General features: G+C 39.2%; 1 protein-coding gene across 8 annotated transcripts in view; it reads left to right on the top strand.

Moving 5' to 3' along the window:
- magi2a (membrane associated guanylate kinase, WW and PDZ domain containing 2a) overlaps positions 1-18,561 on the top strand; it is a 261,445-nt gene that overhangs the window by 210,702 nt on the left and 32,182 nt on the right. For all 8 annotated transcript variants that reach the window (XM_061959605.1, XM_061959609.1, XM_061959603.1 and 5 more), the window contains exons 7-8: positions 17,833-17,890; positions 18,218-18,339. In XM_061959605.1, the coding sequence (XP_061815589.1) occupies positions 17,833-17,890; positions 18,218-18,339 (180 nt within the window). The remainder of the gene's footprint in view (positions 1-17,832; positions 17,891-18,217; positions 18,340-18,561) is intronic.

Raw genomic sequence — 18,561 nt, 5'->3', positions numbered from 1 at the left:
AAAATGTCATCTATGGGGATGTACACACACATTACTTGTGTAAAATCCTCCTTTTCAAATGTCGTCATCAATACAGTTGTGCTCATAAATTTACATACAGCTGTTAAGATGCAATGAAGAGAGACCTCTCAACAACAGTCACTCTCAGAGAATACTGCAAGAATACAGTCGTGCTCATAAGTTTACATACCCTGGGATAATTTATGATTTCTTGGCCATTCTTCAGAGACTATGAATGATAACACAAAAACCTTTCTTCCACTCATGCTTAATGGTTGTGTGAAGCTATTTATTGGCAAACAACTGTGTTTACTCTTTTTAAATCAAAATGACAAAAGAAAGTACCCAAATGACCCTGATCAAAAGTTTACATACCCCAGTGACTTTGATCTGATAACATGCACAAAAGTTGACACAAACAGGTTTGAATGGCTAATCAAGGTTCCAATCCTCACCTGTGACCTGTTTGTTTGTAATTAATGTGTGTATAAAAGGTCAGTGAGTTTCTGGGCTTCTGACAGACCATTGCATCTTTCATCCAGTGCTGCACAGATGTTTCTGGATTCTGAGTCATGGGGAAGGCAAAAGAATTGTCAAAGGATCTGTGAGAAAAGGTAATTGAACTGCATAAAACAGGAAAGGGGTATAAAAAGATATCCAAGGAATTGAGAATGCCAATCAGCAGTGTTCAAACGCTGATTAAGAAGTGGAAAATGAGGGATTCAGGTAGACCAGCAAAGATTTCAGCCACAACTGCCAGGAAAATTGTTTGAGATGCAAAGAAAAATCCACAAATAACTTCAGCTGAAATACAAGACTCTGAAAAATTGTGGTGTGGCTGTTTCAAGATGCACAATAAGGAGGCACTTGAAGAAAAATGCGCTGCATGGTTGAGTGCTCAAAAAGTTCAATTTTGGTCTCATCACTCCAAATTACTTTGTTCCAGAAGTTTTGAGGCTTGTCTCTGTGCTGTTTGGCGTAATGTAACCGGGATGCTTTGTGACATTTGCGCAGAAATGGCTTTCTTCTGGCGACTCGACCATGCAGCCCATTTTTCTTCAAGTGCCTCCTTATTGTGCATCTTGAAACAGCCACACCACAATTTTATATATGAAGGTTTTTGTGTTATCATTCATATTCTCTGAAGAATGGCCAATAAATCATAAATTCTCCCAGGGTATGTAAACTTATGAGCACGACGGTATTCTTGCAGTGTTCTCTGAGAGCGACTGTTGTTGTGCTGGCAGAGGTCTCTCTTCATTGCATCTTAACAGCTGTTGTCTTTGCACCACAATGGAGCTAAACTATTCTTGTCGGGGCATGTGTAACCCTGCTTCCGCCGCAACCCGGGATTGAACCTGGGTCCTGCGTCATCTTTGGGCGAGCTACGTCATTTGTGGTTGCAGGAAAAGACGCGGCTTGCCAGCGTAAGTGGATACGTCATCACAACATTTCGGTGAGCAAAGTATTTTTCCGGCGGCCAGATTTTCGGTGCATCACTAATCAGTGCGCAAAAAGTAGGCTATGTTTTATTTATATATACAGTACAGGCCAAAAGTTTGGACGCACCTTCTCAGTTCAATGTGTTTTCTTTATTTTCATGACTATTTCCCTTGTAAATTGTCACTTAAGACATTAAAACTATGACACCTGTGAAGTGAAAACCCTTTCAGGTGACTACCTCTTGAAACTCATCGGGAGAATCCCCAGAGTGTGCAAAACAGTAATCAGCGCAAAGGGTGGCTATTTTGAAGAAACTAGAATATAAAACATGCTTTCAGTTATTTCACCTTTTTTTGTTAAGTACATAACTCCACATGTGTTCATTCATAGTTTTGATGCCTTCAGTGACAATCTACAATGTAAATAGTCATGAAAACTCATTGAATGAGAAGGTGTGTCCAAACTTTTGGCCTGTACTGTATATACTACGGCTGTCAAACAATTACAATATTGATCACATTTTGTTCATAGTTATCTCAAACTTAATCGCGATCAATCGCTGATAGGTATCATTTTTCATCATTAATAAGTGTACCCGAGACAAATAATTTTCGGGGGAAGGCTATCCCAGCTGTAATCTGTGATATTTCTAACTGAATAAATGCTTCTGATATTTTGTACCTTACATGTTGTACAAGTTAATGGTCTTCATATTGCTGCATGACAATGTTTTAACTTTCTCTATTAATTATTAAAATGTAATATTGAGCCTGCTAATCATTTTGTAATTGAGGACGCGACCAGAACGCGTTATGAAATCATTTACACAATATTTCAGCCAGCCAGAAACCCCACTCCAGACTCTTTACTTTTGTCGCGCCATGTCCGTAATGAAAAGCGAGCTAACGTCACATTTGCTTCGCGTTGCTGGGAGTTTTTCTCTCCTTAAAAGCTGTCAGTGTTATCTTAAATTGTGAAGATCGCTGTCCGTGGGTATATGTCGAATATAGTACAGTACGTCCACACCGCTCCAGACAACCCCGTCGTCACAATATCGGTTTCGGGAGCACCGATATTGTACGCACAGTGATTAAATTATGTATTTTTCCGGCCAAATTTTTGGTGCATCATTAGTCAATAATGCGCAAATAATAAACTATATATAGCCATTCAAACTGTAACTACCTGCTGGTGTTAATGTGTATGTTACTGTATTATGATGGTCATTTTTCCCAAGGTTTGTGAACACACCGTGTCGGCAGAGAATGAGCAAGTGTCTATGAGTGAAGCACGGAGGCAAACGTGTGTGCAAGGAAGAAATAGTTGTTGTTTCTTATCATAAAATTGGCAATAAAAGATAAAAAGAAAGCCAGATTTTGTTTTCTCCTGGACGCTACAATACATTACATTACTTTAATTTGTTAAGTGTGGTGACTAATATGAAGCCCGTACATTAAGTAGAAATCCTAAATGTAGTTCAACCGGATGAATAGCGTCGCGCTTTTATTTTGAAGCCAGAAAAGGGTGTGATTGGTTTGAGAAAGTGTCTTGACATGTTTTAATGTCGTATCGACTGTTTGCAATAAAAAAAAAAAGTCTCCTTTTGACATCCTGCCGACCGTCTTTCATTTCTGTTGAGCTTTTATGTCATCTTACTTACTTAATCAGTCACAGTAACAATCTAAATGTTATGTTATCACTGCATCTTAAACAGGATCTGAACACGGAAGTGAAGAACCACCCACCATTTTTTGATGCGCGTAGCAGGCGTTTGCTGCAGGCATGTCGCCTCTTCTCACAGCGAAAAATAGTCCTTTCTTGTCGGGAGAACAACTTGCCATGGCTTTGAACCTGATATTTCCATGACATAACCAGCCAAGTTCCCACGCTATGACATGCCCCGAGATCCAAAAGGGAAGTGTCCGCGTTACTCGCCCAATAAAAAAAAATCGTGCTGTTATTGAAATTTATAGTTAACGCGTTATTATTGCGTTAACTTTCACAGCCCTAATATATAATATATATACACACACTTTGATTTTGAAGAAATAGCGACTGTTGAAGGACCAGAAATGACGCGTGACGTGCTTACATGTTACGTACTTTGTATAAGTTGTTTAAGTACCGGTAAGTGAGTAGAAAAATAAAGCTAACGTACATCCATGCTGATGTCTGCGTCTCCTCTACTTAACAGCCGTGAAAATATTAGAACCCTAAATATATTACACTATATACAGGTATAACCATTCATACATTGTATTACTTAAAAAAAGATATAATGTAGATTTTTAATGTTTGGCAACTTTTATTTTGCTAAGTAGTAGTAGTAGCGACTTTCTTGTTAATTTACAGAATCCCATCAATTTCCATTGTTTTCATTTTATCGAACTGCTCATGCAAGTAAAATCGAGGCCGCATTGGGGCCTGTGCACGTTTATACTGGAATATGATAAAGATCACATTTTACTTGTAATCTAAACAGTCAACTGGAAGAAAATCAGATTTTGGTACACCTTGGTCTGCACTGTAAACGTAGTCTATGATTTCGGCATGAACAGAATCACGGACGTAATCAGCCCATAAAGACAGAATCTACTAAGTCACGGATGTTTAAGTAATGTGACTGAAATGTTGTCATCTTTAGGGAAGGGAACGTTTGTATGGGGAAATCCTGCTAACGGGGACCATGCACTTCACAAACACTCACCTCCATGGGGCCAGGCCAGCTGGGGGGCAGCACTCGAGCAGTCAGTCCTGCACCCTTCTTGGGCCTGCACTCTGCCTGCCTCTGGAACAATGTCCAAAATACAGAGCCAAACAGCTCACAAATGACTTCTACTTATTATCCAAAACCCGTGTGAAAAACAATATGCTAACTTACTACTGCTAATGCTAGCCATTTGGATGATGCTATGCCACGTCTTCAGCATCTTTGGTAAGTTAATGATAATTTGACAGCTTCTAATACCATAGTTTGGCCACTAGCGTTGAAACAATAACTGATGAATCCTTGTGTGGGCTTTTTTTACTTGAAAGCATGACGCTTTATTTATGAATCTTATTGACCTATCCTTTTGTACAAGCCCATCCATTTGGTTCATCAACAGTACCATATTTTCCGGGCTATAGAGCGCACCGGTATTTAAGCCACATCCACCAAATTTTAGAAGAAAAAAATAGTTTACATATATTAGCCGCATCAGACTATAGGCCGCAGATATATACCGATATGAACGATTTTGTAAATGTCTATTTACATACCTTACTTGTTTTCAAACGGTACCTGTAACTCTGCAGTAAAACAGCCGATCAAACAAAACAGAAGTCATCGTCATGGACCCACTAACTGCGGAAGCAAGCTCTCCAATTAGTTTAACAGACTCAATAACTACACGGTGAGGTTTTGGTAACTTTAGGAAACTGAAACAATACAAAAAGAATGCCATTGTAAGTTAATGATACTACCACAGACGCTTGTTAGCATATTTGCTAATGCTAACGACGCTAGCTTGATTACATCATGATAGCACGTACAAATATGCATGAAAACACGCCTAAAGACATCACACATGGGACGGTTTAGTAAGTATAAACAGTTTTAGTTATATTGTAAAACCTATAAATGTTCCTGGGAATGATGAATGAAAAATCCATATGGACGGCTAGAATACTAAACAGCACTCGAATTGTTTGTTTTGTAACTTACAAACGTTGCTTGGAGTGATGAATGAAGAATCCTTTCGAGCAGAACGCTATAGATGGTTTTACTTCCGGTTCAAAGCATGAAACAGGAAATACATTTTCAACCTGCAGCACCAGCAGTGTACGAACTCGTCTAAAAGTTGACATCATAACACAAACAATACCACACCTTTTCAGTGTCCCTGTCTGTGTTTTATGAAAACTATTTGTTGAATACACAACATTATGGCCGTTCGCGGTGAAAAATCCATAAATTAGCTGCACTGTTTTATAAGCTGCAGGGTTCAAAGTGTTGGAAAAAAGTAGCTGCTTGTAGTCCAGAAAATATGGACATTCTCATGTCATAAAACATAAAAAAAACGGTTTATGTATTTATTGACTCAGACTTGATGTTTCAATTATAAGTGTGATTGACTTACTGTAACATTGTGTTCGTCTGGACTGATTGATTGATTGAAACTTGTATTAGTAGATTGCACAGTACAGTACATATTCCGTACAATTGACCACTAAATGGTAACACCCGAATAAGTTTTTCAACTTGTTTAAGTCGGGGTCCACGTTAATCAATTCACCCTATCTAGTTTCATCCAGTCCATAAAACCTTTACAAAATTACGTGTTATAGGTATTTCTCGGCCCAATTTCGAGGCTTCAATTACGAGTCTTTCAGGACTTACTGAAAAAGGGTCGAAAAGCAAATGTGCTGATGTGATTGAGGATAGTTTAATAAGCTGGCTGTTGCCTGCATGGTTCATTATGTGCGAGTGCAATATGTTTATAATCTGCCGCCTCCGTATATTTGCTATTGATTGCTGGAATAGGTGTGTGTGTATGCTGTGTCAAGACGTGCTGCAGAAACGTGCATTCGGTTGTGCACGCCGGCGGTGTGTGCACCTTCAAAGCTTTGGCAGCGAAGGCGAAGGCGGCAGTCGACATCACAGACGCCTTGTCGTTACATAACCCGCTTGATATTTCCGTCTTCTTCCCTGCCTGCCTCCGTGCTCCTCACCTCCCATCCATCTCTACATCTGAATCCATCTTTGTCCCACTCCTTCCTTTCCCTTCCCACCTGTCTCCTTTGCTTTTGGCAGACAGGAACAACCAGGACTTGCGTTTTGCACATCTTTACTGTTTGCTTTTCTTGTCTGCCTCTTTACTCACGTACATTGTTCTGTACATTATACACCTACAGGAAGTGAATATTGAGGGAAAATATGGTCCTTCTTTGCTGATAAAACAACTTCCACTCTTCATTGATGATGTTTGGTGCGTGCATTGTGAGGTCTCTGATGATCCTTCGTACTGGCACAGAATATTTGCTACATGCTTAGCAGTTAGTACGTGTTTACATACACACGCGCAATTCAACATTTCCAAAAAGAAGTAGGAAGAGTCACGGTTTATTTAACCATACAACTTTTCATGTCTCAGCAGTTACCGATAGTTTGTTGACACCCTTTTTTTACCAATTAAAAGAATAGAACATTTGGAATTATTATGACTATTACAGTTTTCCCTCGTTTAGTGCTGTCAATTTGTGGTAAATTATTTTACAGTATATTATTATAAGATAGATTGGTAGTACTTTATTGATTCCTTCAGGAGAGTTCCCTCAGGAAAATTACAAATAAATCAAACATTTTAATAGCTAGAGCATAACAAACCTGTTAATAACTTTCTAAAAAAAATTTTTACATAAAGAAAGCCCTCTAAGGATGAATTAATGCCCACATAGTCACCTTTACATTTGTTTGATTCCATATAGTAATGCTGTCTGAGGCTGAGCCAATCAGTGGCCACGATACTGAACAGGGCGCCCTGATTGGTCTCATCTAGTGACCAATACTACTGTTGTATTGATATTTTTAATTAATTTAGCCAGTGATGGGTCAAATGATACTGAAGCATCAACGCATGAAACACAAGTAATGATACCGTGTCCCTCCATGCCTCCTTGTGTGTGTCACTTTAAGAAAAAGAAAAAAGATGTGACCGATAGAACTGCTGTGCCATGTGACTGTGAAGCCTCAAGCTGTGTTTATCAGAAAGCTTATTTCGGCTCACTCGTGACCGATCGTACAGAAAGAATTCTGAGGATTGGCGTGTCGCCATTTGTCGCCCTCATCGAGGTAAATGGAACTGAGAAAGAAAAAAAATTCCGAAGTTCGGAACAATTTTGATCGTGTTACTCTCAATGTTCTTTTCTTGTTTTGCAAACTATTAATTTGATTTGCTGGTCAAATGTACTGACTTTTTTAAACCAGCAGATAGCGCCATTATGAAACAGCAACACAGTGTCAGTGCAGTGTCAATACACCAAGTGAGTGTGCCAAACACTCACTAACGCGTCTTTTACACATCATTACATTTAGCTGTTTTTATGCTGGAAAATGCTTAATTTAGACTAAAAATACATCAAATATTTAAAAAACAAACTTCTAAGCGCGATGTGACTAGGAATGACTACTATGCTATACTATATTATACTATAGTCTAAGCACTTTGAATTGCCTTGTGCTTGTGTGTGTCACTTTAAGAAAAAGAAAAAAGATGCGACCGATAGAACTGCTGTGCCATGTGACTGTGAAGCCTCAAGCTGTGTTTATCAGAAAGCTTATTTCGGCTCACTCGTGACTGATCGTACAGAAAGAATTCTGAGGAAGGGCGTGTCGCCATTTGTCGCCCTCATCGAGGTAAATGGAACTGAGAAAGAAAAAAAATTCCGAAGTTCGGAACAATTTTGATCGTGTTACTCTCAATGTTCTTTTCTTGTTTTGCAAACTATTAATTTTATTTGCTGGTCAAATGTACTGACTTTTTTAAACCAGCAGATAGCGCCATTATGAAACAGCAACACAGTGTCAGTGCAGTGTCAATACACCAAGTGAGTGTGCCAAACACTCACTAATGCGTCTTTTACACATCATTACATTTAGCTGTTTTTATGCTGGAAAATGCTTAATTTAGACTAAAAATACATCAAATATTTAAAAAACAAACTTCTAAGCGCGATGTGACTAGGAATGACTACTATGCTATGCTATACTATAGTCTAAGCACTTTGAATTGCCTTGTGCTTGTATTGTGTTCTATAAACAAACTTGCCTTGCCTATATTATTATCTTTATTATTTAATCATTTAAAAAGAGAGTAATAAAACTAACTTTCATGAATAAATAAATACAACATATATAATAATGACTTGTAATAATGAATTAATTCCGGATAAATATCAGACACTGTGGATCTCAGCATTCTATATCCTCAATATACCTCATAAACATCCTATGCTTGTTCTGTTTCTCATGTTAGTACGTCGTTTGACTTTGCTCCTTGCTCAATCCCATCCATACTTTTGCTCCACATATTGATATGACATTTTTTAGTGTTGTGCATGCATACAAATGTTTTAAATGACATTTTTTCACAGACATTGCATTTATCCTCTCTTGATGGGAAAAAAAAGTATATCAGGGATCGGGTGGTGTTGCATGATTTTTTTGGTGAATTTACGATTTTAGGAATACAATATAACCTGGATTATGTCTTGTTCTAACTGTTCTTTTTCGCTGCGTGATTAGTGGATGAGGTGTATTTTTCTAATCATGTTATCTATTCTGTGTTATATGTGTTTAAGGTTGCACGATTGCGGCAAGTAAAATTCCTAGTTTGTGAACCCGTTCTCAAACAATGGCAATAAAAGCTCTTCTGATCTTCTTCTGATCTTCTATTGGTTGACGTTTGAAGGCTTGTAGAAGACCACAGGGTATGTCACCGTGCATCGTCTGCATTCTCTCATGCCTTGCAGCACTCATTAACGTCATGACAGCATACCTTCATGGCTTCGTGCACCGGGACCGCAAAAGGGCCTTCCTCAAAATGCTGCCAATCAAAGTTGGAAGCCTGCAATCATACAAAATGTCTTGCAAGGATGACAAATTAAGATTAAGGTGGTCTTGTCCAACCCCTGATTGATAAACTCATTGATTAAGTCCACATGTTGTTAGCATTAAGTAGTAGCTTTTTAGGTCTCCGGGAGTGCCGCCCAGTAAATGTCTCGCCGAGTCAATAAGAAGCACATTTGCACGTCGTTATGGTACTTTGTGTGAGAGTGTGCGCGTGTGTGTGTGTGTGTGTGTGTGTGTGTGTGTGTGTGTGTGTGTGTGTGTGTGTGTGTGTGTGTGTGTGTGTGTGTGTGTGTGTGTGTTCTACTGGTGAGTTATTATCACCCTCCTTCACCTTGAGCCTGTCGCTGCAGTGGTGTGGAGTAGCATCGTGTCGTAGACGTCTGCCACGTGATTGATGGGTATATTTTGAGAGCGTCCTAGCACGCCTGAGGATGGAAGATTGGAAAAAGGGGGGATTCTGACGACTGTGCGAGTATGTGTGTGGCCTTACTTGCTGTTATTGTATGTGTGCGTGGGTTTTGGGCAGTGCTAGTGTGTTACTGGGAACTTCCAGCACACTTGCATTACTTTATTTCATTTACTGCCTTTGACGTCCACACTTATTATCATTTGATATGAAATCAATATTTGATTTAAGCCATGGTGTGTGTTACCGCCCGCTATTATATTGCGTTTATATCCCTCAGCGAAGGTTATGTGCGGGCCTAATGGAGCGCCCTCACTACAATTAGATGCCAGCAGCTTTTTAACAGCTTCAAACAGGCGTGTCCAAACAAAGAAAAGAATGAAAGATGCAACTTGAATACATTTTGCACTAAGAATCTCCCGAGCAACATTTTTGGCCTTTATAAAGCTCATCTTATTACATTTATAATTTCACGTTTTTCTAAATTGGATGATGTATGAAATGTGTGGTATAGAATGCTACATAATTTTTTTTAACAACCTAAAGTGTTTATTGCACAATAACTAAACAAAGAAAAAAAGCTACTATTAGCTTTTGCCCTCAAAAGCCTTATGTATCCAGATACTTACTTTCTGACTGTTTAAACAATAACAACAAAAATACTTTTTAACACTAACACAAGAAAAATATTGATCTAATTTAGGTATCATTTATTTACTGATACCATCCATCCATTGTCTACCGCTTGTCCCTTTTGGGGCCGCGGGGGGTGCTGGAGCCTATCTCAGCTGCCTTCGGGCGGAAGGCGGTGTACACCCTGGACAAGTCGCCACCTCATCACAGGGCCAACACAGATAGACAGACAACATTCACACTCACATTCACACACTCGGGCCAATTTTAGTGTTGCCAATCAACCTATCCCCAGGTGCATGTCTTTGGAGGTGGGAGAAAGCTGGAGTATCCGGAGGGAACCCACTGATACCATACTAGGTATTGATAGTATCCACATCTGGATCGAGCTCCATCCATCCATCCATTTTCTACCGCTTATTCCCTTTGGGGTCGCGGGGGGCGCTGGAGCCTATCTCAGCTACAATCGGGCGGAAGGCGGCGTACACCCTGGACAAGTCTCCACCTCATCGCAGGGCCTGGATCGAGCTCTCAGCCATTCATTTTCCTCTAGTCCTCCAGTGATAATGATATTTGAAAGAAAATGTAGTTTATTTCCCGCCAAGATGGTGAGGATTAGCATCTTAGAAGCGTTTTCGCACTGTGGATAGACGACGCGTTCGTTAGAGCTTGCGCTCAAATTCGAGCCGATGTTCTGAGATCTCTTTTTTTGTACATTAAAGATGCTAAAAGCAACACAATATAGGTCAGTAAATGCCAAACTATCTGAACAATTCATCCACATCTTAGCATTGTGTTTGTCTGAGACAAAGTTAATGAGTATATTGTGGTTATATAGCTGCACTTCGGACACCCCTGGTTTAAACTCTCGCCTTGCTTTTTTCCCCCTACAACAAGCAGGAGCTGCTTTGTTCGATTATGCAATGTAAGTGTTTCTCAGCTCAGAGGACGTGGAGAACTTTAGTAGGACGTGAAGAAGATGTTCGGCTCGAGAAAGCAGAACATTGGACGCTAAAGAAGAGACGAGGGCGAGTGGCAGGTCACCGTCGGCTAATGTCTGCTGCCGTCCCTGCACTGTCTCGATAAGCCGCGAGCCTCGTCAACTCACCCTTCTTCTTCTTTTGGTTTATGGTGCGGCATAACACTCTGCTGTTGTCTGCGGGTCACAGACAGAGCAGACAGCAGAGGGACTTTGAACACGGGTGTAACTGGAGAACAGACACTGGAATTATTTTTTCAGTACAGTACCAAAAACAAGTTGCAGAATATAGCTTATTTGCTTTTACAATACTGTATAAGACAATAGTTAATAGATTACATACCCCTCAGACTTTATAGCCATTTGATAAGACGATTGGTCCAAAAAATAACAGAAAAGGACTCAATTGTACAGAAACCGAAACAATTTTCCTCATAATACTAATGTAAAAATATTACAGATGTCCGATAATGGCTTTTTTGCCAATATCCGATATTCCGATATTGTCCAACTCTTAATTACCGATTCCGATATCAACCGATACCGATATATACAGTCGTGGAATTAACACATTATTATGCCTAATTTTGTTGTGATGCCCCGCTGGATGCATTAAACAATGTAACAAGGTTTTCCAAAAAAAATCAACTCAAGTTATGGAAAAAAATGCCAACATGGCACTGCCATATTTATTATTGAAGTCACAAAGTGCATTATTTTTTTTAACATGCCTCAAAACAGCAGCTTGGAATTTGGGACATGCTCTCCCTGGGAGAGCATGAGGAGGTTGAGGTGGGCGGGGTTGAGGTGTGTGTGTGTGGGGGGGGGGGTGTTTGGGTAGCTGGGGGTTTATATTGTGGCGTCCCGGAAGAGTTAGTGCTGCAAGGGGTTCTGGGTATTTGTTCTGTTGTGTTTATGTTGTGTTACGGTGCGGATGTTCTCCCGGAATGTGTTTGTCATTCTTGTTTGGTGTGGGTTCACAGTGTGGCACATATTTGTAACAATGTTAAAGTTGTTTATACGGCCACCCTCAGTGTGACCTGTATGGCTGTTGACCAATTATGCATTGCATTCACTCGTGTGTGTGTGTGTGAAAAGCCGTAGATATTATGTGATTGGGCCGGCACACAAAGGCAGTGCCTTTAAGGTTTATCGGCGCTCTGTACTTCTCCCTATGTCCGTGTACCACTCTGTACAGCGGCGTTTTAAAAAGTCATAAATTTTACTTTTTGAAACCGATACCGATAATTTCCGATATTACATTTTAAAGCATTTATCGGCTGATAATATCGGCAATCCGATATTATCGGACATCTCTGAAAAATATAACCCAAAAATATAAATACAAAAACATTTTGTAGGGAATAATTGTAGTTTAACATGCAGAAAACAATGTGCAACGCAAAAAAAAGATGAACAAATGAACATTTTCCATGCCAACAAAGCAAGCACGCTCAAAAGTACAGTGAGGCCCCACATTTCAAAATTCATTACCACATGAACACACACCAAAGTGCCGAAAATTGGTACAGTTGAGTACCGGTATCGATTCCCAAGTATCAGGATTTTTTACCGTATCGGTATCCCTACTTTTCTTCTGAGTCCCCCTTTTTGCATGTCTTACCATCTGCTGACTGCAGGTGTGATAGAATGTTCCAAAGTGTGTTAAAGTTTCATTTGCCTCCTGGAGAAGGAAGAACTCCTTCGATTCAGCCTTTATGGATCTTTGCCATAACCCGGATGACTGAGAATCCAGGCGGACACCAAAGAGAGATCATCTAACACGCGCATGTTTACTCCTTCTACAGTGCAGGTTGAGCGATCAATTAGGAGGTCGGCCGAGGTCACCGCCAACACATTTCTGCTGAGCTCCTCACACTATGGAAGCACGGATAGAATTAAACAGCAAAACCTCCCCCATACAAAACCCACCACCCCACCCCCCCTCCCGCAGTCGTCGCCATTTATCACTTTGAACAAGGTGGGAATTGAATTTGCACGTGGGCTGGAGTGTGTATTAATGCTCACTTGGGTAAGTGGGCTGCGAATCCCCCCCTTGCCCCCTCCTCTCCACACACACACGCATTCTTGACAAGACATTTTTACAATGTGAGATGCACATTAAAAGGTGATAAAATATGACAAATGATAAACTAAGGGGACGTAACGGCGGCACGCGCTTCCCCGAAGGGATGAGGGCTATCACAGGGTCATGAATAGCACAAAACCTTTGAAATGGTGCATTCCAGAAGATAAGGAAAACACCCAATAATTATCTGCATGTATTGGTTGTACTACATATAACTTCAAAAACAAAACATTACTGAATACCGTCCACCGTGGGTTTTGTTTACGTTTGACTGTTAAGCTTAAAGTAGGGATTTTTCAAACTTCCCAGCAGTCTCCATTGCATCATTAGCACTCCTGAAATAGCAAATGCTAACTTTCTTAGCATTAGTTCTGTTTACCAGTCAATTTGCCTTCTTCCAACATTATTCACTACGTTTTTTGTTTCCGTTTGATTTTTTTAAGGTCAGATCTCCGAAATTTAATCTCCTAAGTGGAGATATTTGCAACTTCACAGCTTTCTTAAACACATCATTAGCAGTTATTGAACTTCCTTAGCATTAATTGTTTTTACCAATCCACATTATTTACCAGGTTTTTTGTTTCCGTTTGACTTTTCCAGGTCGGAGCTCCTAAGATACAAGTACAGCTATTTTAAACTTCCCAGCAGTCTCAAACCCATCACTAGCACTCATTAGCAGCAAATGCTAACTTTTTTACAATTAGCTTTGTTTGCTATTCAATTAGCTTTCTTTAATCAACAATAAGTTCCATATTTTTTGTTTCTGTTTGACTTTTTGAGGCCAGATATCCTAAGATTTAAGCGGAGATATTTTAAACTTCCCATCTGTCTTCCATCATTAGCAGTCATTGAAGAAGCAGTTGCTATCTTCCTTAGCATTAGCTTTGATTTATCATTCAATGTGCCTTCCTGAGACACTTGTGATTTAGGGCTATATAAATAAACATTGATTGATTGATTGATTTGTTTCTGTTTGAATTTTCCAGGCCAGAACTCCTAAATTTCAAGTCGAGATATTTTAAACATCCCAGCAGTCTCAAATGCATCACTAGCACTCAATAGCAGCAAATGCTAATTTTCTTAGCATTAGCTTTGTTTACTAGTCAATTTGCCTTTTCTTATCAACAATGTCTGCCAGATTTTTTTTTTGTTGACATTTTGACATTTGAAATATATTTAAAATATTTATTCCAAATTTCAGATATTTTAAACTTCCCAGCAGTTTTATACACATAATTAGCAGTCACCGGTATACGGTAAACGGTATAATGATAAACCGCGGTACAACCCGCGACGGTTAGTATTTTCGTTTTGAATTAAAATGATTGTAAAACTGTGATTAATAACACAAAAACTCATGGACCGGTGACTCTGCTCATTAACTTAATACACATGCTAGCGCTAGCTCATTCGCTAGCTTAATTGCTAACACGAATACAAATGACATTAACGTCTTTCCCTCTTAAGAAACAACATACAAACCCTGTTTCCATATGAGTTGGAAAATTGTGTTAGATGTAAATATGAACGGAATACAATGATTTGCAAATTATTTTCAACCCATATTCAATTGAATGCACTACAAAGACAAGATATTTGATGTTCAAACTCATAAACTTTATTTTTATTTTTTTCAAATAATAATTAACTTAGAATTTCATGGCTGCAACACGTGCCAAAGTAGTTGGGAAAAGGCATGTTCACCACTGTGTTACATGGCCTTTCCTTTTAACAACACTCAGTAAACGTTTGGGAACTGAGGAGACACATTTTTTAAGCTTCTCAGGTGGAATTCTTTCCCATTCTTGCTTGATGTACAGCTTAAGTTGTTCAACAGTCCGGGGGTCTCCGTTGTGGTATTTTAGGCTTCATAATGCGCCACACATTTTCAATGGGAGACAGGTCTGGACTACAGGCAGGCCAGTCTAGTACCTGCACTCTTTTAGTATGAAGCCACGTTGATGTATCACGTGGCTTGGCATTGTCTTGCTGAAATAAGCAAGGGCGTCCATGGTAACGTTGCTTGGATGGCAACATATGTTGCTCCAAAACCTGTATGTACCTTTCAGCATTAATGGCGCCTTCACAGATGTGTAAGTTACCCATGTCTTGAGCACTAATACACCCCCATACCATCACAGATGCTGGCTTTTCAACTTTGCGCCTATAACAATCCGGATGGTTCTTTTCCTCTTTGGTCCGGAGGACACGACGTCCACAGTTTCCAAAAACAATTTGAAATGTGGACTCGTCAGACCACAGAACACTTTTCCACTTTGTATCAGTCCATCTTAGATGAGCTCAAGCCCAGCGAAGCCGACGGCGTTTCTGGGTGTTGTTGATAAACGGTTTTTGCCTTGTATAGGAGAGTTTTAACTTGCACTTACAGATGTAGCGACCAACTGCAGTTACTGAGAGTTGGTTTCTGAAGTGTTCCTGAGCCCATGTGGTGATATCCTTTACACACTGATGTCGCTTGTTGATGCAGTACAGCCTGTGGGATCGAAGGTCACGGGCTTAGCTGCTTACGTGCAGTGATTTCTCCAGATTCTCTGAACCCTTTGATGATATTACGGACCGTAGATGGTGAAATCCCTAAATTCCTTGCAATAGCTGGTTGAGAAAGGTTATCCTTAAACTGTTCAACAATTTGCTAACGTATTTGTTGACAAAGTGGTGACCCTCGCCCCATCCTTGTTTGTGAATGACTGAGCATTTCATGGAATCTACTTTTATACCCAATCATGGCACCCACCTGTTCCCAATTTGCCTGTTCTCTTGTGGGATGTTCCAAATAAGTATTTGATGAGCATTCCTCAACTTTATCAGTATTTATTGCCACCTTTCCAACTTCTTTGTCACGTGTTGCTGGCATCAAATTCTAAAGTTAATGATTATTTCCACAAAAAAAAAAAGTTTATCAGTTTGAACATCAAATATGTTGTCTTTGTAGCATATTCAACTGAATATGGGTTGAAAATGATTTGCAAATCATTGTATTCCGTTTTTATTTACATCCAACACAATTTCCCAACTCATATGGAAACGAGGTTTGTACCTTAATACAAACGTGTATAACCACATTGCAACTCAATTATTCAATGGTGTACATTGAACCTACAAACTGTGCTATCTTAGTACAGAGTGATCACTCTATTTTCGAAAGAAAATTGACAACAAGAAGTGAACTCACGTGACGTCACATAAACTGAAGGTGAAGCGCCCCAACACCTGTTTTTTCTAAATCATTAAAAAAAACACTCTAAAAGCTTTACAAATTAAAATGAAAGAAGATAAGCTTTTTAAACACTCAAATACAAATAATACAGTATGCTCTTAAGAAGCCAGAACAATATTTAATATTTATTTGGCCAATTAAATTATATTGTATCTCAACCTATTTTATTATTTTGATTTAAAGTTCAAAGATTTCAGTGTGTACTTTTTGAGCATTCAACACCGTGATAATAATAATAACCATGATCATTTTGGTTACAATAACAGTGATATGAAATTTTTATATCATTACATCCATAGAGGAAGTGCTAACTTTTTTTTATTATTAGCTTTGATTTACCATTCAATTTGCTTTATCCACTTTGCGCACCATGTTTTTTGTTTCTGCTTGACTTTTGTAGGTCCAATCTCCTAAGCTTCAAGTGGTGATGTTTGAAACTTCCCAGCGGTCTTAAACACATCATTAGTAGTCATCAAAGAAGGAACTGCTAATTTCCCTAGAATTAGCTATGTTTACCAGTCAATTTTACTTCCTTTATCAACATTATTCGCTATATTTTTTTTTTCTGTTTTGACTCTTTAAGGCGATAACTCTTGAGCTCTAAGGTATTTGGAACATCCCAGTGGTCTTTAAAACACATTATTAGCATTTACCCAAGAAGGAAATGCTAACTTAATTAGCATTAGCTTTGTTTTTTCAGTCACTCTCCATTTCTTATGATTTAAGTAGTTTTTATTTATTAACCCTTTTAACAACGTCATTTTAGAATGACCTATTATTACTCAGTTATGATAAAGTAAGAAGTTATTATGCTGCACGAATGATTAAAGCCAAGCTCATTTCTTCTGCCGTTAGATGTCTTATGTGTCCATGCAAAATGCTGGAAATTGTTAGTATGAAGGCAACTATGTGCGTAGCCTCTTGTGATTTTGGAGTTGAATTTGTTTGCATGGGGTTAGGGCACTGCAACAGCTTTGCTTCTGATACTTTTTCCTTGTGTGGGAGGACAGCAAAAGATGCAAGTATGCAGGGCACTCTCTGTGTGCAAAGTAGGTCAAGGAATAATATTAAAAGTACACAATGTCCGTATACAATAATACAGATAGAGGAGCCTGGCTACACAGGTGTTTCTAAATAGTGCTGTAGTGCCCCCTGTGGTGGCTTTTCATTCAATCTTTTTCATTTGTTGTTTGCACTTCTCATAGGTTGAGAAACATTGCTGCATTAAATATTTGATTTTAATTAAGCCACGACTATAGCCATCTGTTTATTTGTCATTCAGTTGAAGGCAAATTGGACAAAAATCTGAGGGAAAATGTTTTATGTATAATTTTATGTCATACAAAAACAATGAAAAAATATTTTAATGAGTGAACAATAATTTCAAGTATTTGTTGTTGTTTTTTTGTGACTTTTTAATTTCTTTTTTCAGAGCTTCCATATGGTTGGGAGAAAATTGACGACCCCATTTATGGCAGCTATTATGTGGAGTAAGTTAAATGACAAACAATGCACAACTTTACATTTTAACCTATTATTTTGTATATTGTGTTGCTTATAATGTGTGTGTGACAATCATTGGTACTTTAACTTTAACTTATAATACATGCAGAACAAAAATCTCTATTTTATCTTTCCCCCTCAAAGCCCATTCTGTGGCTCAGTTACGTAATATGGCGGCGGGACATGCAAATAATCATCATAGTCAGAGAGTAGCCAGCCACAGTGCCAGTGATCTTTGTAAGAGTGGGGCTAGTGGGGAGGGGGGAGTCAAGTGTGAAATCTGATATGATTTTTTTTCTTGTTGGTCATTGTAGTCATATAAATAGAAGGACTCAGTTTGAGAACCCGGTTCTGGAGGCCAAGAGGAGAGTCCAGCAGCAGCAGCAGATGCAAAGCCAGGGCCTGTCCTCACTTCCGCTGCCTGCCATCTACAGAGGTAAAAAGTCGGCATTGGTGACACATTAGTAGGGAATATAGACATTGACAACAAAAACACTGCAGTTGATCCTTAGGTTGGCATATACTCTCGCGTCACGCAGCTGAACGAGTCGCGGCAGGGGCAGGGCTCGAATTTAACCACGGCAACTGTCGTGACCGCCCTCTTCATTTGCCATCATGCCCGAAAAAATTCACCACCATCGACGGCACAAACATGCCG

This window comes from Nerophis lumbriciformis, linkage group LG05 (genome assembly GCF_033978685.3).
Source record: "Nerophis lumbriciformis linkage group LG05, RoL_Nlum_v2.1, whole genome shotgun sequence".
In the NCBI taxonomy this organism is placed as follows: Eukaryota; Metazoa; Chordata; class Actinopteri; order Syngnathiformes; family Syngnathidae; genus Nerophis; species Nerophis lumbriciformis.
The sequence above is the reverse complement of the archived record's forward strand: the minus strand, read 5'-3'. Positions and strand labels throughout refer to the sequence as shown.